Source organism: Oncorhynchus keta, chromosome 25 (genome assembly GCF_023373465.1).
Source record: "Oncorhynchus keta strain PuntledgeMale-10-30-2019 chromosome 25, Oket_V2, whole genome shotgun sequence".
Lineage (NCBI taxonomy): Eukaryota > Metazoa > Chordata > Actinopteri > Salmoniformes > Salmonidae > Oncorhynchus > Oncorhynchus keta.
In genome coordinates, this window is record NC_068445.1 from 38,884,762 (window position 1) to 38,906,580 (window position 21,819).

The 21,819-nt window shown below is 47.2% G+C and overlaps 1 protein-coding gene and 3 long non-coding RNA genes across 7 annotated transcripts in view; 1 reads left to right on the plus strand and 3 right to left on the minus strand.

The window, feature by feature from the left end:
• Window positions 1-21,819, minus strand: part of LOC118358576 (metal transporter CNNM4) — an 87,784-nt gene that overhangs the window by 7,792 nt on the left and 58,173 nt on the right. The window contains exons 5-6 of one of the 2 annotated variants that reach the window (XM_052479290.1): window positions 17,078-17,174; window positions 596-780 (exon numbers count right to left, since the gene is read on the minus strand). In XM_052479290.1, coding sequence (XP_052335250.1) covers window positions 596-780; window positions 17,078-17,174 — 282 coding nt within the window. Of the gene's footprint in view, window positions 1-595; window positions 781-10,006; window positions 10,928-17,077; window positions 17,175-21,819 lie in introns of those variants that run through there. The other variant, XM_035736537.2, reaches the window with a different exon arrangement.
• LOC127911771 (uncharacterized) lies at window positions 2,350-3,345 on the minus strand. Of its 2 annotated transcripts, XR_008079316.1 has the most exons (4): window positions 3,213-3,338; window positions 2,899-3,158; window positions 2,828-2,852; window positions 2,350-2,723 (listed from the first exon to the last, which is right to left on the minus strand). It is a non-coding gene; the product is annotated as an uncharacterized LOC127911771 (long non-coding RNA). The 2 variants fall into 2 exon arrangements; XR_008079317.1 differs by having other exon boundaries at window positions 2,899-3,345.
• LOC127911772 (uncharacterized) lies at window positions 8,573-9,146 on the plus strand. Its single transcript, XR_008079319.1, has 3 exons — window positions 8,573-8,635; window positions 8,669-8,806; window positions 9,075-9,146. It is a non-coding gene; the product is annotated as an uncharacterized LOC127911772 (long non-coding RNA).
• Window positions 18,665-19,902, minus strand: LOC127911770 (uncharacterized). 2 transcript variants are annotated; one of them, XR_008079314.1, is made up of 3 exons: window positions 19,648-19,902; window positions 19,272-19,600; window positions 18,665-19,177 (listed from the first exon to the last, which is right to left on the minus strand). It is a non-coding gene; the product is annotated as an uncharacterized LOC127911770 (long non-coding RNA). The 2 variants fall into 2 exon arrangements; XR_008079315.1 differs by lacking the exon at window positions 18,665-19,177 and having other exon boundaries at window positions 19,238-19,365; window positions 19,460-19,600.

Here is a 21,819-nt window from a genome sequence, read left to right on the forward strand (position 1 = left end):
CGAGGGGAGAGCGAGGGAGAGAGGGGAGAGCGAGGGAGAGAGGGAAGAGCGAGGGAAAGAGGGAGAGCGAGGGAGAGCGAGGGAGAGAGGGAAGAGCAGAGAGGGAAGGGCAAGGGAGAGAGGGAAGAGCAGAGAGGGAAGAGCAGAGAGGGAAGAGAGAGGGAGAGAGGGGAGAGCGCGGGAGAGAGGGGAGAGCGAGGGAGAGAGGGAAGAGCGAGGGAGAGAGGGAAGAGCGAGGGAGAGAGGGAAGAGCGAGGGAGAGAGGGAAGAGCAGAGAGGGAAGAGCAGAGAGGGAAGAGCGAGGGAGAGAGGGGAGAGCAGAGAGGGAAGAGCGAGGGAGAGAGGGAAGAGCGAGGGAGAGAGGGGAGAGCGAGGGAGAGAGGGGAGAGCGAGGGAGAGAGGGGAGAGCGAGGGAGAGAGGGGAGAGCAGAGAGGGAAGAGCGAGGGAGAGAGAGAGGGGGAGAGAGAGAAGAGGGAGAGTATCAAGGTGTTGTAATGTAGTGATAGGACAAAAGCCTACACACACGGTCTCTCTCCTCAACAAATCATTAAAGCTCAGTGCAGGAGGTATCAATGTATGGTCGGCTATCCTCACCTTGACGAACTGCAGGTCTGATAGAGCTCGTACGTAGAAGTCGGGTGTGTATGACGGTGAGGGGACAGTGAACTGAGTGTTGAGCTGGCTGTTACTGCCGCCGACAGACACCGACTCCGTCCGATCTGCAGCGCTCAGAGACGCTGTCCTGTTCAAACCACTGATGTGTGATGGGGAGCGGAACTCTGAAACACACACAGGCTCGTAGCGTTAGAGTGAGCAACAAGAAGAACTGTGAAACACACACAGGCTCGTAGCGTTAGAGTGAGAAAATAATCACACTCACACGTGCAGATGCAGATGCACACAAACAAAAAGGTATGGCAAAACATGTAAACACACTAACACAGGTAAAACTGTTGATGAAATGGAAGGCTAACTGTGAATAATGGGCGAACCAGGCAAAGCTGCCTTCTAGAGGCCAGTTCATTCAGCACCGGACATGTCAACGGGACGGACAGAGAGAAACAAGAGACATGGTCTGGAGAAGGAACTAGTCAGAGCTAACACACAACCAAACTCACACATATCCATCCATGTTAGAGAGAGGCCTGTTAGAGAGAGGCCTGTTAAGAGAGAGGCCTGTTAAGAGAGAGGCCTGTTAAGAGAGAGGCCTGTTAGAGAGAGGCCTGTTAGAGAGAGGCCTGTTAGAGAGAGGCCTGTTAGAGAGAGGCCTGTTAGAGAGAGGCCTGTTAGAGAGAGGCCTGTTAGAGAGAGGCCTGTTAGAGAGAGGCCTGTTAGAGAGAGACCTGTTAGAGGCCTGTTAGAGAGAGACCTGTTAGAGAGAGGCCTGTTAGAGAGAGGCCTGTTAGAGAGAGGCCTGTTAGAGAGAGACCTGTTAGAGGCCTGTTAGAGAGAGACCTGTTAGAGAGAGACCTGTTAGAGAGAGGCCTGTTAGAGAGAGGCCTGTTCGAGAGAGGCCTGTTCGAGAGAGGCCTGTTCGAGAGAGGGAGACCGACCTGTTAGAGAGAGAGAGACCGACCTGTTAGAGAGAGAGAGAGACCGACCTGTTAGAGAGAGAGAGAGACCGACCTGTTAGAGAGAGAGAGAGACCGACCTGTTAGAGAGAGAGACCGACCTGTTAAGAGAGAGACCGACCTGTTAGAGAGAGAGAGACCGACCTGTTAGAGAGAGAGAGACCGACCTGTTAGAGAGAGAGAGACCGACCTGTTAGAGAGAGAGAGACCGACCTGTTAGAGAGAGAGAGACCGACCTGTTAGAGAGAGAGAGACCGACCTGTTAGAGAGAGAGAGACCGACCTGTTAGAGAGAGAGAGAGACCGACCTGTTACAGAGAGAGAGAGAGACCTGTTAGTGGGAGAGAGAGAGAGACCTGTTAGTGGGAGAGAGAGAGAGACCTGTTAGTGGGAGAGAGAGAGAGACCTGTTAGTGGGAGAGAGAGAGAGACCTGTTAGTGGGAGAGAGAGAGAGAGAGAGACCTGTTAGTGAGAGAGAGAGAGAGAGAGACCTGTTAGAGAGAGAGAGAGACCGACCTGTTAGTGAGAGAGAGAGAGACCGACCTGTTAGTGAGAGAGAGAGAGACACCTGTTAGTGAGAGAGAGAGAACACCTGTTAGAGAGAGAGAGAGACACCTGTTAGTGAGTGAGAGAGAGACACCTGTTAGTGAGTGAGAGAGAGACCACCTGTTAGTGAGAGAGAGAGACCGACACCTGTTAGTGAGAGAGAGAGAGACCACCTGTTAGTGAGAGAGAGAGAGACACCTGTTAGAGAGAGAGAGAGACGACCTGTTGAGAGAGAGAGAGACACCTGTTAGTGAGAGAGAGAGACACCTGTTAGTGGGAGAGAGAGAGAGACCTGTTAGTGGGAGAGAGAGAGAGACCTGTTAGTGGGAGAGAGAGAGAGACCTGTTAGTGGGAGAGAGAGAGAGAGACCTGTTAGTGGGAGAGAGAGAGAGAGAGACCTGTTAGTGAGAGAGAGAGAGAGAGAGACCTGTTAGTGAGAGAGAGAGAGAGAGACCTGTTAGTGAGAGAGAGAGAGAGAGACCTGTTAGTGAGAGAGAGAGAGACACCTGTTAGTGAGAGAGAGAGAAACACCTGTTAGTGAGAGAGAGAGAGACACCTGTTAGTGAGAGAGAGAGAGACACCTGTTAGTGAGAGAGAGAGAGACACCTGTTAGTGAGTGAGAGAGAGACACCTGTTAGTGAGAGAGAGAGAGAGAGACACCTGTTAGTGAGAGAGAGAGAGAGACACCTGTTAGTGAGAGAGAGAGACACCTGTTAGTGAGAGAGAGAGAGACACCTGTTAGAGAGAGAGAGAGAGACACACCTGTTAGAGAGAGAGAGACACCTGTTAGTGAGAGAGAGAGACACCTGTTAGTGAGAGAGAGAGAGACCTGTTAGTGAGAGAGAGAGAGAGACCTGTTAGTGAGAGAGAGAGAGAGACCTGTTAGTGAGAGAGAGAGAGACAGACCTGTTAGTGAGAGAGAGAGAGACAGACCTGTTAGTGAGAGAGAGAGAGACAGACCTGTTAGTGAGAGAGAGAGAGACAGACCTGTTAGTGAGAGAGAGAGAGACAGACCTGTTAGTGAGAGAGAGAGAGACAGACCTGTTAGTGAGAGAGAGAGAGAGAGACAGACCTGTTAGTGAGAGAGAGACAGACCTGTTAGTGAGAGAGAGAGAGACAGACCTGTTAGTGAGAGAGAGAGAGACCTGTTAGTGAGAGAGAGAGAGAGACCTGTTAGTGAGAGAGAGAGAGAGAGAGACCTGTTAGTGAGAGAGAGAGAGAGAGAGACCTGTTAGAGAGAGAGAGAGAGAGAGAGAGAGAGACCTGTTAGTGAGAGAGAGAGACCTTTAGTGAGAGAGAGACCTTTAGTGAGAGAGAGAGAGAGACCTGTTAGTGAGAGAGAGAGAGACCTGTTAGTGAGAGAGAGAGACCTGTTAGAGAGAGAGAGAGAGAGAGAGACCTGTTAGTGAGAGAGAGAGCGAGAGAGAGACCTGTTAGTGAGAGAGAGAGAGAGAGAGACCTGTTAGTGAGAGAGAGAGAGAGAGACCTGTTAGTGAGAGAGAGAGCGAGAGAGAGACCTGTTAGTGAGAGAGAGAGCGAGAGAGAGACCTGTTAGTGAGAGAGAGAGAGAGAGACCTGTTAGTGAGAGAGAGAGAGAGAGACCTGTTAGTGAGAGAGAGAGAGAGAGAGACCTGTTAGTGAGAGAGAGAGAGAGAGAGAGAGAGAGAGAGAGAGAGAGAGAGAGAGAGAGAGAGAGAGAGAGAGAGAGAGAGAGAGAGAGAGAGAGAGAGAGAGAGAGAGAGAGAGAGAGAGAGAGAGAGAGAGAGAGAGAGACCTGTTAGTGAGAGAGAGAGAGAGAGAGAGAGAGAGAGAGAGACCTGTTAGTGAGAGAGAGAGACCTGTTAGTGAGAGAGAGAGACCTGTTAGTGAGAGAGAGAGACCTGTTAGCGAGAGAGAGACCTGTTAGCGAGAGAGAGACCTGTTAGCGAGAGAGAGACCTGTTAGAGAGAGACAGACAGACCTGTTAGAGAGAGACAGACAGACCTGTTAGAGAGAGACAGACAGACCTGTTAGAGAGAGACAGACCTGTTAGAGAGAGACAGACCTGTTAGAGAGAGACAGACCTGTTAGAGAGAGACAGACCTGTTAGAGAGAGACAGACCTGTTAGAGAGAGACAGACCTGTTAGAGAGAGACAGACAGACCTGTTAGAGAGAGACAGACAGACCTGTTAGCGAGAGAGAGACCTGTTAGCGAGAGAGAGACCTGTTAGAGAGAGACAGACCTGTTAGAGAGAGACAGACCTGTTAGAGAGAGACAGACCTGTTAGAGAGAGACAGACCTGTTAGAGAGAGACAGACCTGTTAGAGAGAGACAGACCTGTTAGAGAGAGACAGACCTGTTAGAGACGGAATATTTAATACCAGTTTCTACACACCTCAAAAATGTGAAATCTGTTAATTTCACACTGCTCACAATATTTGGCGCACATTGAATAACATGATGCCATGTCAGTGCTTCACTAAAATGTATCCACGTGGATTTCTTAAAAACCTTACAGACGTCCCGCAGCTGGACCTGACCTTCAGAGCTGGCAAATACACACCAACCAGTCTGTGTCTGTGTCTGTGTCTGTGTCTGTGTCTGTGTGTGTGTGTGTGTGTGTGTGTGTGTGTGTGTGTGTGTGTGTGTGTGTGTGTGTGTGTGTGTGTGCCAGTGCTGAAGATGAGGTGCATGATTGTCAGGCGTGGCGTGAACACATAGTAATGCAGTGTCCAATAGCTGAAGATCCACTTGTCGACCACTCAGCCAATAACAAGGTAGAGAAGACACCCAGCTTCCAGTTTCTGCAACATAAACCCTGGCCTGTGATGCCAGGTAGAGAAGACACCCAGCTTCCAGTTTCTGCAACATAAACCCTGGCCTGTGATGCCAGGTAGAGAAGACACCCAGCTTCCAGTTTCTGCAACATAAACCCTGGCCTGTGATGCCAGGTAGAGAAGACACCCAGCTTCCAGTTTCTGCAACATAAACCCTGGCCTGTGATGCCAGGTAGAGAAGACACCCAGCTTCCAGTTTCTGCAACATAAACCCTGGCCTGTGATGCCAGGTAGAGAAGACACCCAGCTTCCAGTTTCTGCAACATAAACCCTGGCCTGTGATGCCAGGTAGAGAAGACACCCAGCTTCCAGTTTCTGCAACATAAACCCTGGCCTGTGATGCCAGGTAGAGAAGACACCCAGCTTCCAGTTTCTGCAACATAAACCCTGGCCTGTGATGCCAGGTAGAGAAGACACCCAGCTTCCAGTTTCTGAAACATAAACCCTGGCCTGTGATGCCAGGTAGAGAAGACACCCAGCTTCCAGTTTCTGCAACATAAACCCTGGCCTGTGATGCCAGGTAGAGAAGACACCCAGCTTCCAGTTTCTGCAACATAAACCCTGGCCTGTGATGCCAGGTAGAGAAGACACCCAGCTTCCAGTTTCTGCAACATAAACCCTGGCCTGTGATGCCAGGTAGAGAAGACACCCAGCTTCCAGTTTCTGCAACATAAACCCTGGCCTGTGATGCCAGGTAGAGAAGACACCCAGCTTCCAGTTTCTGAAACATAAACCCTGGCCTGTGATGCCAGGTAGAGAAGACACCCAGCTTCCAGTTTCTGCAACATAAACCCTGGCCTGTGATGCCAGGTAGAGAAGACACCCAGCTTCCAGTTTCTGCAACATAAACCCTGGCCTGTGATGCCAGGTAGAGAAGACACCCAGCTTCCAGTTTCTGCAACATAAACCCTGGCCTGTGATGCCAGGTAGAGAAGACACCCAGCTTCCAGTTTCTGCAACATAAACCCTGGCCTGTGATGCCAGGTAGAGAAGACACCCAGCTTCCAGTTTCTGCAACATAAACCCTGGCCTGTGATGCCAGGTAGAGAAGACACCCAGCTTCCAGTTTCTGCAACATAAACCCTGGCCTGTGATGCCAGGTAGAGAAGACACCCAGCTTCCAGTTTCTGCAACATAAACCCTGGCCTGTGATGCCAGGTAGAGAAGACACCCAGCTTCCAGTTTCTGCAACATAAACCCTGGCCTGTGATGCCAGGTAGAGAAGACACCCAGCTTCCAGTTTCTGCAACATAAACCCTGGCCTGTGATGCCAGGTAGAGAAGACACCCAGCTTCCAGTTTCTGCAACATAAACCCTGGCCTGTGATGCCAGGTAGAGAAGACACCCAGCTTCCAGTTTCTGAAACATAAACCCTGGCCTGTGATGCCAGGTAGAGAAGGGGCAGTGCCAGTCTTAGCCCAGTTGCCAACCTCAAAGCCTTAAAAAGGTAGGTAACCACTAATAACATCAACAAACTGCCCGCCACTGCCCTCTGCAGGCCAGGAAGACACATTACCTGGTATTATCAAGAGGGTGTCGGTTGTCCTTTGGTACAACACACTCTCTACCAAAGCTAGTGAGAGTCAGCAGGTAGCTTGAGATTTGTTGATTTAAATTGCAGATGAAGGCTAGAAACAGAAGTCATTTAGGACATTTCCTCGCATCGTTAGTGTTTGTTAGCGTTTTTGATTGGTGAAGGGTTGTGTGTGACTGATGCTGATGATTCTGTAGACTACTCACTAGTCACTACCATTTTCTATTAAACAACTACATAAAGTAGAATAAAGTAGTGGGTGTTACAGTTACATTCCCCCCCCCCCCAGCCTGGGTGTTACAGTTAAATGTTTCCCCAGTGCCCAGACATGCCGGAGGTTACCTGGCAACCTGGAGAACAGAGAGAACCGCTTTAGAGAGAGGTGACGAGGACGAGATGACACCACTGAGAGAGACAGATGAAGGAGAGGAAATACAGAAATGAGAGAAACAGATGGAGGGAGGAGATGAAAGACAAAGAAGAGAGATGGAGGTAGGAGATGAAAGACAGAAAGAAGAGAGACGGAGACAGGGGATGAAAGAGAAAGAAGAGAGATGGAGGTAGGAGATGAAAGACAAAGAAGAGAGATGGAGGTAGGAGATGAAAGACAAAGAAGAGAGATGGAGGCAGGAGATGAAAGACAGAAAGAAGAGAGATGGAGGCAGGAGATGAAAGAAGAGAGATGGAGACAGGAGATGAAAGAGAAAGAAGAGAGATGGAGACAGGAGATGAAAGAGAAAGAAGTGAGATGGAGGCAGGAGATGAAAGACAAAGAAGAGAGATGGAGGTAGGAGATGAAAGACAAAGAAGAGAGATGGAGGTAGGAGATGAAAGACAAAGAAGAGAGATGGAGGTAGGAGATGAAAGACAAAGAAGAGAGATGGAGACAGGAGATGAAAGACAGAAAGAAGAGAGATGGAGACAGGAGATTGAAAGACAGAAAGAAGAGAGATGGAGACAGGGGATAAAAGAGAAAGAAGAGAGATGGAGACAGGGGATGAAAGAGAAAGAAGAGAGATGGAGGCAGGAGATGAAAGAGAAAGAAGAGAGATGGAGGCAGGAGATGAAAGACAAAGAAGAGAGATGGAGGCAGGAGATGAAAGACAGAAAGAAGAGAGATGGAGGCAGGAGATGAAAGAAGAGAGATGGAGACAGGAGATGAAAGAGAAAGAAGAGAGATGGAGACAGGAGATGAAAGAGAAAGAAGTGAGATGGAGGCAGGAGATGAAAGACAAAGAAGAGAGATGGAGGTAGGAGATGAAAGACAAAGAAGAGAGATGGAGGTAGGAGATGAAAGACAGAAAGAAGAGAGATGGAGACAGGAGATTGAAAGACAAAGAAGAGAGATGGAGACAGGAGATGAAAGACAGAAAGAAGAGAAATGGAGACAGGAGATGAAAGACAGAAAGAAGAGAGATGGAGGTAGGAGATGAAAGACAAAAAAGAGAGATGAGGTAGGAGATGAAAGACAGAAAGAAGAGAGATGGAGACAGGGGATGAAAGAGAAAGAAGAGAGATGGAGGTAGGAGATGAAAGACAAAGAAGAGAGATGGAGACAGGAGATGAAAGACAAAGAAGAGAGATGGAGACAGGAAATGAAAGACAAAGAAGAGAAATGGAGACAGGAGATGAAAGACAAAGAAGAGAAATGGAGACAGGAGATGAAAGACAGAAAGGAGAGAGATGGAGACAGGAGATGAAAGACAAAGAAGAGAGATGGAGACAGGAGATGAAAGACAAAGAAGAGAGATGGAGGTAGGAGATGAAAGACAAAGAAGAGAGATGGAGGTAGGAGATGAAAGACAAAGAAGAGAGATGGAGGTAGGAGATGAAAGACAAAGAAGAGAGATGGAGGTAGGAGATGAAAGACAGAAAGAAGAGAGATGGAGGTAGGAGATGAAAGACAAAGAAGAGAGATGGAGGTAGGAGATGAAAGACAGAAAGAAGAGAGATGGAGGTAGGAGATGAAAGACAGAAAGAAGAGAGATGGAGACAGGAGATGAAAGACAAAGAAGAGAGATGGAGACAGGGGATGAAAGAGAAAGAAGAGAGATGGAGGTAGGAGGTAGGAGATGAAAGACAAAGAAGAGAGATGGAGACAGGAGATGAAAGACAACGAAGAGAGATGGAGACAGGAGATGAAAGACAGAAAGAAGAGAGATGGAGGTAGGAGATGAAAGACAAAGAAGAGAGATGGAGGTAGGAGATGAAAGACAAAGAAGAGAGATGGAGGTAGGAGATGAAAGACAGAAAGAAGAGAGATGGAGACAGGAGATGAAAGACAGAAAGAAGAGAGATGGAGACAGGAGATGAAAGACAGAAAGAAGAGAGATGGAGGTAGGAGATGAAAGACAAAAAAGAGAGATGGAGGTAGGAGATGAAAGACAGAAAGAAGAGAGATGGAGACAGGGGATGAAAGAGAAAGAAGAGAGGTGGAGGTAGGAGATGAAAGACAAAGAAGAGAGATGGAGACAGGAGATGAAAGACAAAGAAGAGAGATGGAGGCAGGAAATGAAAGACAAAGAAGAGAAATGGAGACAGGAAATGAAAGACAAAGAAGAGAAATGGAGACAGGAGATGAAAGACAGAAAGGAGAGAGATGGAGACAGGGGATGAAAGAGAAAGAAGAGAGATGAGACAGGAGATGAAAGAGAAAGAAGAGAGATGGAGGTAGGAGATGAAAGACAAAGAAGAGAGATGGAGACAGGAGATGAAAGACAGAAAGAAGAGAGATGGAGACAGGAGATGAAAGACAGAAAGAAGAGAGATGGAGACAGGGGATGAAAGAGAAAGAAGAGAGATGAGACAGGAGATGAAAGAGAAAGAAGAGAGATGGAGGTAGGAGATTAAAGACAAAGAAGAGAGATGGAGGTAGGAGATGAAAGACAAAGAAGAGAGATGGAGACAGGAGATGAAAGACAGAAAGAAGAGAGATGGAGACAGGAGATGAAAGACAAAGAAGAGAGATGGAGACAGGAGATGAAAGACAGAAAGAAGAGAGATGGAGACAGGAGATGAAAGACAGAAAGAAGAGAGATGGAGACAGGAGATGAAAGACAGAAAGAAGAGAGATGGAGACAGGGGATGAAAGAGAAAGAAGAGAGATGAGACAGAAGATGAAAGAGAAAGAAGAGAGATGGAGGTAGGAGATGAAAGACAAAGAAGAGAGATGGAGACAGGAGATGAAAGACAGAAAGAAGAGAGATGGAGACAGGGGATGAAAGACAGAAAGAAGAGAGATGGAGACAGGGGATGAAAGACAGAAAGAAGAGAGATGGAGACAGGGGATGAAAGAGAAAGAAGAGAGATGGAGACAGGAAATGAAAGACAAAGAAGAGAGATGGAGGCAGGAAAGACAGAAAGGAGTGAAAGATGGAGGGAGAAGAGGAAACAGAGTTACAGAAATAGGGAGAGGCAGAAAGAGAAAGTGAGAGAGAGACAGAGAGAGGTGAGACAGAGAGAGGTGAGACAGAGAGAGGTGAGACAGAGACAGAGACAGAGACAGAGACAGAGACAGAGACAGAGACAGAGACAGAGACAGAGACAGAGAGACAGACAGACAGACAGAGAGACAGACAGACAGACAGACAGACAGAGAGACAGAGAGACAGAGAGACAGAGAGACAGAGAGACAGAGAGACAGAGAGACAGACAGAGGACATGAGTAAGGTTACAAATTCTAGAAAATGTCAAACTCCCTGGTTGGAGGATTCGGTATTTCCTGCTAATTCCCTCCTGAATCCGGGAAACCTCCAAACGGGATTTGGGATCTTCACTATAGTCTGGATTACTATACTGATGTCCTCCAACGACTGGTTTCGTACTTAAAACGTCCTCCATTCAGGCTGCAAAGGATTCAATTTCCTCCCAAACTAGGAACGCTAGTCCCAAACATCTCACATATACAGCAGTCTGTACCTCTAGCTGAACGCGGGGTGCAAAAATCAAGAAGTGGCCTTCCTAGGCATTAGCCACTCTAGTATTGTGGTGAAAAACTGTGCTTCATAAGGAAAGTACGCATATTTTCACTGTTTCTTTCTCGCCTTCACACCATTAAATCTAGTTAAGGAGGAAATCGAAGCCGCTGCAGCCTGAATGGAGGACGGTTTATGTACGAAACGGCCGCCGGGGGACACAAGTGTATTACCGGCTGGCCACATCAAGCCCAGACGATAGTAGAGATCCATAAAGCCCACTAGCGACAGCACAGGCTGGTGTGGTTTTGAGTAAACAAGGTGGAAAATATACACGTTAAAGTACTTAGATAAACCATTGTTTGACAGACACTGACAGGTCACATGCAATGTTCACATGTGACAGTCAAAGAGAGAATCTCTGTTCGATTTGAGCTGTAGGTGACTGATACATTATTCTCAGATAAAAAAACAAACAGGTAACAGAGAAAAGGAAAAAGGAGAGAAGTATAAACAGAGACAAGCGAGTGAGAGACAAAATCATCTGTAAGGACAGAGAGAGAGGGAGGGAGAGAAAGAGGTAGAGGTAGGGAGGGAGAGAAAGAGGTAGAGGTAGGGAGGGAGAGAAAGAGGTAGAGGTAGGGAGGGAGAGAAAGAGAGGTAGAGGTAGGGAGGGAGAGAAAGAGGTAGAGGTAGGGAGGGAGAGAAAGAGGTAGAGGTAGGGAGGGAGAGAAAGAGGTAGAGGTAGGGAGGGAGAGAAAGAGGTAGAGGTAGGGAGGGAGAGAAAGAGGTAGAGGTAGGGAGGGAGAGAAAGAGAGGTAGAGGTAGGGAGGGAGAGAAAGAGGTAGAGGTAGGGAGGGAGAGAAAGAGGTAGAGGTAGGGAGGGAGAGAAAGAGAGAGAGGTAGGGAGGGAGAGAAACAGAGAGAGGTAGGGAGGGAGAGAAAGAGGTAGATGTAGGGAGGGAGAGAAAGAGGTAGAGGTAGGGAGGGAGAGAAAGAGAGGTAGAGGTAGGGAGGGAGAGAAAGAGGTAGAGGTAGGGAGGGAGAGAAAGAGAGGTAGAGGTAGGGAGGGAGAGAAAGAGGTAGAGGTAGGGAGGGAGAGAAAGAGGTAGAGGTAGGGAGGGAGAGAAAGAGAGGTAGAGGTAGGGAGGGAGAGAAAGAGGTAGAGGTAGGGAGGGAGAGAAAGAGGTAGAGGTAGGGAGGGAGAGAAAGAGAGGTAGAGGTAGGGAGGGAGAGAAAGAGGTAGAGGTAGGGAGGGAGAGAAAGAGAGGTAGAGGTAGGGAGGGAGAGAAAGAGAGGTAGAGAGAGAGAAATTAGTAAAAGGTAGAGAATCTACCTCACTTGCTTTGGCAATGTTAACACATGTTTCCCATGCCAATAAAGCCCTTGAATTGAGAGGGAGGGAGAGGTGGAGAGAGGTAGAGAGAGAGGTGGAGAGAGAGAGGTGGAGAGAGAGAGAGGTGGAGAGAGAGAGAGAGGTGAGAGAGAGAGAGAGAGAGAGAGAGAGAGAGAGAGAGAGAGAGAGAGAGAGAGGTAGAGAGTGAACTACTGAACTACTGACAACTACACTGACCATCTACGACACTGATCAAAACACTGATCAACTACAGACTACCACACTGATCAACTACTGACAACTACACTGATCAACTACTGACAACTACACTGATCAACTACAGACTACCACACTGATCAACTACAGACTACCACACTGATCAACTACAGACTACCACACTGATCAACTACTGACAACTACACTGATCAACTACTGACAACTACACTGATCAACTACAGACTACCACACTGATCAACTACTGACAACTACACTGATCAACTACAGACTACCACACTGATCAACTACTGACTACCACACTGATCAACTACAGACTACCACACTGATCAACTACAGACTACCACACTGATCAACTACAGACTACCACACTGATCAACTACTGACTACTACACTGATCAACTACAGACTACCACACTGATCAACTACTGACAACTACACTGATCAACTACTGACAACTACACTGATCAACTACAGACTACCACACTGATCAACTACAGACTACCACACTGATCAACTACTGACAACTACACTGATCAACTACAGACTACCACACTGATCAACTACAGACTACCACACTGATCAACTACAGACTACCACACTGATCAACTACAGACTACCACACTGATCAACTACAGACTACCACACTGATCAACTACAGACTACCACACTGATCAACTACTGACAACTACACTGATCAACTACAGACTACCACACTGATCAACTACAGACTACCACACTGATCAACTACTGACAACTACACTGATCAACTACAGACTACCACACTGATCAACTACTGACAACTACACTGATCAACTACAGACTACCACACTGATCAACTACAGACTACCACACTGATCAACTACAGACTACCACACTGATCAACTACAGACTACCACACTGATCAACTACAGACTACCACACTGATCAACTACTGACAACTACACTGATCAACTACAGACTACCACACTGATCAACTACAGACTACCACACTGATCAACTACAGACTACCACACTGATCAACTACAGACTACCACACTGATCAACTACTGACAACTACACTGATCAACTACAGACTACCACACTGATCAACTACTGACAACTACACTGATCAACTACAGACTACCACACGGATCAACTACAGACTACCACACTGATCAACTACAGACTACCACACTGATCAACTACTGACAACTACACTGATCAACTACTGACAACTACACTGATCAACTACAGACTACCACACTGATCAACTACAGACTACCACACTGATCAACTACTGACAACTACACTGATCAACTACAGACTACCACACTGATCAACTACAGACTACCACACTGATCAACTACAGACTACCACACTGATCAACTACAGACTACCACACTGATCAACTACTGACAACTACACTGATCAACTACAGACTACCACACTGATCAACTACAGACTACCACACTGATCAACTACTGACAACTACACTGATCAACTACAGACTACCACACTGATCAACTACTGACAACTACACTGATCAACTACAGACTACCACACTGATCAACTACAGACTACCACACTGATCAACTACAGACTACCACACTGATCAACTACAGACTACCACACTGATCAACTACTGACAACTACACTGATCAACTACAGACTACCACACTGATCAACTACAGACTACCACACTGATCAACTACAGACTACCACACTGATCAACTACTGACAACTACACTGATCAACTACAGACTACCACACTGATCAACTACTGACAACTACACTGATCAACTACAGACTACCACACTGATCAACTACAGACTACCACACTGATCAACTACAGACTACCACACTGATCAACTACTGACAACTACACTGATCAACTACTGACAACTACACTGATCAACTACAGACTACCACACTGATCAACTACAGACTACCACACTGATCAACTACTGACAACTGCACTGATCAACTACAGACTACCACACTGATCAACTACTGACAACTACACTGATCAACTACAGACTACCACACTGATCAACTACTGACTACTACACTGATCAACTACAGACTACCACACTGATCAACTACAGACTACCACACTGATCAACTACTGACAACTACACTGATCAACTACTGACAACTACACTGATCAACTACAGACTACCACACTGATCAACTACAGACTACCACACTGATCAACTACAGACTACCACACTGATCAACTACTGACAACTACACTGATCAACTACAGACTACCACACTGATCAACTACTGACAACTACACTGATCAACTACTGACAACTACACTGATCAACTACACTGATCAACTACAGACTACCACACTGATCAACTACAGACTACCACACTGATCAACTACAGACTACCACACTGATCAACTACAGACTACCACACTGATCAACTACAGACTACCACACTGATCAACTACAGACTACCACACTGATCAACTACAGACTACCACACTGATCAACTACAGACTACCACACTGATCAACTACAGACTACCACACTGATCAACTACTGACAACTACACTGATCAACTACTGACAACTACACTGATCAACTACAGACTACCACACTGATCAACTACTGACAACTACACTGATCAACTACAGACAACTACACTGATCAACTACAGACTACCACACTGATCAACTACTGACTACCACACTGATCAACTACTGACAACTACACTGATCAACTACAGACTACCACACTGATCAACTACTGACCACCACACTGATCAACTACAGACTACCACACTGATCAACTACAGACTACCACACTGATCAACTACAGACTACCACACTGATCAACTACAGACAACTACACTGATCAACTACAGACTACCACACTGATCAACTACAGACTACCACACTGATCAACTACTGACAACTACACTGATCAACTACTGACAACTACACTGATCAACTACAGACTACCACACTGATCAACTACAGACTACCACACTGATCAACTACTGACAACTACACTGATCAACTACTGACTACCACACTGATCAACTACTGACAACTACATGGATCAACTACCACACCGAACCACTGATCAACTACAGACTACCACACTGATCAACTACAGACTACCACACTGATCAACTACTGACAACTACACTGATCAACTACTGACTACCACACTGATCAACTACTGACAACTACATGGATCAACTACTGACAACTACATGGATCAACTACCACACCGAACCACTGACAACTACAGACTACCACACCGACCAACGACTACACTGACCAACTGACAACAACTACACCGATCAACTACCACACAGACCAACTACCACACCAACCAACAACCACACTGATCAACTACTACACCGACCAACTACTGACTACTACATTGGTCAACTACACTGATCAACTACAGACAACTACGCCGATTAACTACTGACAACTACGCCGATCAACTACGGACAACTACTACTCTCACCAACTACTGACTACTTCACTGGTCAACTTCACTGGTCAACTTCACTGGTCAACTTCACTGGTCAACTTCACTGGTCAACTACACTGGTCAACTTCACTGGTCAACTACACTGGTCAACTACACTGGTCAACTTCACTGGTCAACTTCACTGGTCAACTTCACTGGTCAACTACACTGGTCAACTTCACTGGTCAACTTCACTGGTCAACTTCACTGGTCAACTTCACTGGTCAACTACACTGGTCAACTTCACTGGTCAACTTCACTGGTCAACTACACTGGTCAACTACACTGGTCAACTTCACTGGTCAACTTCACTGGTCAACTTCACTGGTCAACTTCACTGGTCAACTACACTGGTCAACTACACTGGTCAACTACACTGGTCAACTACACTGGTCAACTACACTGGTCAACTACACTGGTCAACTACACTGGTCAACTTCACTGGTCAACTTCACTGGTCAACTTCACTGGTCAACTACACTGGTCAACTACACTGGTCAACTTCACTGGTCAACTTCACTGGTCAACTACACTGGTCAACTACACTGGTCAACTACACTGGTCAACTACACTGGTCAACTACCACAGTTATCAACTTCCGACAACTACACCACTTTTCAACTACACCACTTTTCAACTACACCACTTTTCAACTACTGACAACTACACTGACCACTTCAAATCTGTTGTCTTGCCCATTCGCCCTCTGAATGGCACAAACACACAATCCATGTCTCAATTGCCTCAATGCTTAAAAATCCTTCTTTAATCGGTCTCCTCCCCTTGAAATCAGAAACAAGGGTTTAGCAGTACTTTAAATGTCATTATTTACCCTTTATTTTACTAGGCACGTCAGCTAAGAACAAATTCTTATTTACAATGACGGCCTACAAAAAGGCAAAAGGCCTCCTGCCGGAACTGGGATTAAAAATCAAATATAAATATAGGACAAAACACACATCTCGACAAGAGAGACACCACAACACTACATAAAGAGAGACCTAAGACAACAACAGCATGGCAGCAACACATGACAACACAGCATGGTAGCAACACAACAGACTGTTCTGAGGGCAGTTTTCATTTCCACTAATGCGATTCATCTAACTACACTGATCAAAGTGGGTTTAACAAAGTGACATGAATAAGGGATCGTTAGCTTTCACCTGGATTCACCTGGATTCACCTGTTCAGTCTATGTCATGGAAAAAGCAGGTGTTCCTAATGTTTTGAATAATCAGTGTATATCTCTGGCCACATCTGCATAGTCAATCTATCTCCTGGCCACATCTGCATAGTCAATCTATCTCCTGGCCACTAGATGTTAGCAGTGAGACGTCTCAACACATTACCCACTGAAGTTTGGCAATCCTCAACAGTCATGACAACTGACAACAGAAAGCCACTGAAACCAAGGGAGTAAAATGCTACTGGAGTAACGGAGGAGAGAGAGAACAGAGTTTGAGATAGAAGAGAGACAGAGAGTAACGGAGGAGAGAGAGAACAGAGTTTGAGAGAGATAGAAGACTAAAACAGACAGAGTAACAGAGGAGAGAGATAGAAGAGAAACAGACAGAGTAATGGAGGAGAGAGAGATAGAAGAGAAACAGACAGAGTAATGGAAGAGAGAGAGAGGACTCACCTAATGTGGGAGCACTGAGGGCCATGACTCCGTAGTAGGAGAAGGGTCCCGTCTCAAACTTCATGTTCTCGTTCCCGGCTTCCACCTCCACCCGACCCTGAGCGACACACAGGGAAACACAGACAATGGATTAGGGACAAAGAACAACCCCAGACCTCTCTGAATGTGTCGTCACAGAGCTGGCTGGACGGGACAAGGAGATTGAGGGCGTGAGGAGACTTCTTTGAATGTGTCGTCACAGAGAGATGGCCGGAATAGAGAGAGAGAGGTAGATGGACAAAGACAGACAGGTTGAGGAGGCCTCTATGGTGTTGTCACAGAGCTGGCAGGATAAGGTGCTGTGGGGGGAGTAGGTGAGGAATGTGTGAACTGCAGCAACACAGCACAGTTAATTCCCCCCGCTCATATTCCTTACTCACATACAACATTGACCCTGGAACCCTCTAAACAGTGGGAGGGAAGGAGAGGAGAAGAGAGGGAAGGAGAGAAAAGAAGAGAAGAAGAAGAAAGGGCAGGAGAAAGAAGAAGAGAAGGAGAGAGAAGAAGAGACCGAAAGAGAGAGTGAGGAGAAGAAGAGAAGAAGAGAGGGTAGGTGGGAAAAGAAGAGTGAAGAAGAGAGGGTAGGAGAGAGGAGAAGAAGAGAAGAAGAGAGGGAAGGAGAAAGAAGAAGAGAGGGAAGGAGAGAGGAGAAGAAGAGAGAAGAGAAGAAGAGAGGGAAGGAGAGAGAAGGAGAGAAGAGAGGGAAGGAGAGAGAAGAAAAGAGGGAAGTGGTGAGAAGAAGAGAGGAAAGGAGAGAGAAGAAAAGAGGAAAGGAGAGAGAAGAGAGGGAAGGAGAGAGGGAAGGAGAGAGAAGAGAGGGAAGGAGAGAGAAGAGAAGAGAGGGAAGGAGAGAGAAGAAGAGAGGGAAGTGGTGAGAAGAAGAGGGGGAAGTGGTGAGAAGAAGAGGGAAGTGGTGAGAAGAGAGAAGTGCTGAGAAGAAGAGAGAAGTGCTGAGAAGAAGAGAGGAAAGGAGAGAGAGGAAAAGAGGAAAGGAGAGAGAAGAGAGGAAAGGAGAGAGAAGAAGAGAGGGAAGGAGAGAGAAGAAGAGAGGGAAGGAGAGAGAAGAAGAGAGGGAAGGAGAGAGAAGAGAAGAAGAGAGGGAAGGAGAAAGAAGAGAAGAAGAGAGGGAAGGAGAAAGAAGAAGAGAGGGAAGGAGAGAGGAGAAGGAGAGAAGAGAAGAAGAGAGGGAAGGAGAAAGAAGAAGAGAGGGAAGGAGAAAGAAGAAGAAGAGAGGAGAGAGGTGAAGAAGAGAGAAGGAGAGGGAAGGAGAGAGAAGAGAGGGAAGGAGAGAGAAGAGAGGAAAGGAGAGAGAAGAGAGGAAAGGAGAGAGAAGAGAGTGAAGGAGAGAGAAGAAAAGAGGGAAGTGGTGAGAAGAAGAGAGGAAAGGAGAGAAGAAGACAGGGAAGGAGAGAGAAGAGAAGAAGAGAGGGAAGGAGAGAGAAGAAGAGAGGGAAGGAGATAGAAGAAGAGAGGGAAGGAGAGAGAGGAAAAGAGGAAAGGAGAGAGAAGAAGAGAGGAAAGGAGAGAGAAGAAGAGAGGGAAGGAGAGAGAAGAGAAGAAGAGAGGGAAGGAGAAAGAAGAAGAGAGGGAAGGAGAGAGGAGAAGAAGAGAGGGAAGGAGAAAGAAGAAGAAGAGAGGAGAGAGGTGAAGAAGAGAGAAGGAGAGGGAAGGAGAGAGAAGAGAGGGAAGGAGAGAGAAGAGAGTGAAGGAGAGAAGAAAAGAGGGAAGTGGTGAGAAGAAGAGAGGAAAGGAGAGAAGAAGAGAGGGAAGGAGAGAGAAGAAGAGAGGGAAGGAGATAGAAGAAGAGAGGGAAGGAGAGAGAAGAAGAGAGGAAAGGTGGAGGAGGGGATGGAAAGAGACAGGATAAGAGAGGGATTAAGAATTAGGATTATAATGACAGATTTAACTTCTGTCAGCAATTAATTTCCTTCCCAGAAATAAAAGAGCATATGCATATGAACAGAAACCTCCTCAGCCACTCTGACCCAGCTCAGATCTCTGTCAGAACAGAAACCTCCTCAGCCACTCTGACCCAGCTCAGCTCTCTGTCAGAACAGAAACCTCCTCAGCCACTCTGACCCAGCTCAGCTCTCTGTCAGAACAGAAGCCTCCTCAGCCACTCTGACCCAGCTCAGATCTCTGTCAGAACAGAAACCTCCTCAGCCACTCTGACCCAGCTCAGCTCTCTGTCAGAACAGAAACCTCCTCAGCCACTCTGACCCAGCTCAGCTCTCTGTCAGAACAGAAACCTCCTCAGCCACTCTGACCCAGCTCAGCTCTCTGTCAGAACAGAAGCCTCCTCAGCCACTCTGACCCAGCTCAGATCTCTGTCAGAACAGAAACCTCCTCAGCCACTCTGACCCAGCTCAGCTCTCTGTCAGAACAGAAACCTCCTCAGCCACTCTGACCCAGCTCAGCTCTCTGTCAGAACAGAAACCTCCTCAGCCACTCTGACCCAGCTCAGCTCTCTGTCAGAACAGAAACCTCCTCAGCCAGTCTGACCCAGCTCAGCTCTCTGTCAGAACAGAAACCTCCTCAGCCACTCTGACCCAGCTCAGCTCTCTGTCAGAACAGAAACCTCCTCAGCCACTCTGACCCAGCTCAGCTCTCTGTCAGAACAGAAACCTCCTCAGCCACTCTGACCCAGCTCAGCTCTCTGTCAGAACAGAAACCTCCTCAGCCACTCTGACCCAGCTCAGCTCTCTGTCAGAACAGAAACCTCCTCAGCCACTCTGACCCAGCTCAGCTCTCTGTCAGAACAGAAACCTCCTCAGCCACTCTGACCCAGCTCAGATCTGTAAAGGACATACAGCCCTTGAATAGACCATCAGAGTATACAAAGGACTCGTGTTTACACACCTCCACACCATGTGTGGTATGTTTAAAGTAGGGGAGGTCAGAGAGAGAGAAAGAATAGAACCAGACAGGAGGGGTGAAAAGCTAGACGCTATTCTAGTCTGACCTGCTCTACATGTCCAGCCATCGGCTTTCACAATACACCACACACACACACACACACACACACACACACACACACACACACACACACACACACACACACCCTGGGTTGGGTTCAAATATGTTCAAAATCATTTAAATACTTTATCTGTGCTTGATTGAGCTTGTCTGGCATAATGAATCAACAGAATGGTCCCAAAACTGCAAACTCTGCCCATCTGGCTCAAAGTATTTAAAAGATTTCAAACATGATTTGAACCCAGGTGTGGTTTACAGTGCAATACACACACATTATGAGACATTTAATGATAGCTGGGAACACCATAATACGTTTAGCCTCAATTGATATGGTTAGTTGAACATTATGATCAGGTCACACAGGAACATCAAGCTGAGTGGGTTACACAGTGTGTTCAACCAGAATATGACTTGAACATTAGCCGTTGAACAGAAGGCAGTGCTCGTAGTGTGTGTGTGTGTGTTCATGTAACCACATGGTTCTAGGTAGGTCGGGGTCAAAGTTCAGGTGTTTATGAATGAATCATCAACAGTGAGAGAACCCTCACTGACCCCTCCTGAGAAGAGAGTTCTCTGTGTTCCACTGACTGTCTACTAAAACTTGATGAACCTCGAGAGCAGAGGGACCGGCAACTCTGGTCCAAACAGGCCCTGCAGTGTGGGTGGATCTCACACCATCATTACTTGATTATTTGTGTCAGTGCTGGGCTGGAACAAAACGCTGCACGGTCTATTATCTCCAGGAGCAGAGGTTATCTAGATTACAGCTGGTGTATCTGTTGACAGGATGAACTTGCATGACCCCGAGAGGGAGAGTGAGAGAGAGAGGTAGTGTGTGTGTGTGTGTGTGTGTGTGTGTGTGTGTGTGTGTGTGTGTGTGTGTGTGTGTGTAAAATCATAGCCTATTTGAAATAATGGCTGACATATTCTTGAACGGGGCTGCCTGTACTTTGCATACAGCTGGATGTGTGTCAAAATGTTCTGCCTTCATAACTGAAACTGTCAGTCCCTGTCGGACCGGTCTCACCTTGCCTGCCTGCATGTTGTGTGATAAAAAGGCTTTATGAAATAATGGCTGATATATTACTGAATAGGGCTGCCAGTAGTTTGCAAACGGCTGCACATCATGTGATGAAAGTGGCCAGCTACAGTGGAGCAGCAAAACGCCAGTACACACACAATCTACTACCACCCACAACCCATCCTCCCACCAAAAATCATTCTCCCCTCCATGCCTCCCTCCCTCCCCACCTTTCTCAATCCCCTCCTCCTTCTCCGCCTCCCTCTCTCCTTCCCCGCCTCCCACCCTTCCCTCCCTCCTCACCTTTCTCAATCCCCTCCTTCTCCGCCTCCCCCTCTCCTTCCCCGCCCTCCCTCCCCACCTTTCTCAATCCCCTCCTTCTCCGCCTCCCTCGGCTCCCACCCTTCCCTCCCTCCATGCCTCCCTCCCTCCCCACCTTTCTCAATCCCCTCCTTCTCCGCCTCCATCTCTCCTTCCCCGCCTCCCACCCTTCCTCCCTCCCTCACACCAAGGGGCAAATATTTGATCGCTGATGACAATATTCTGGAAACAGAATCGACTGACGTCTGGGAGCAGACACGAACAAACAACCAACCAAAAATAGGCCTATGTAATGGCGTGTAACAGGAAGGACACACACACACACACACACACACACACACACACACACACACACACACACACACACACACACACACGTAGCTGT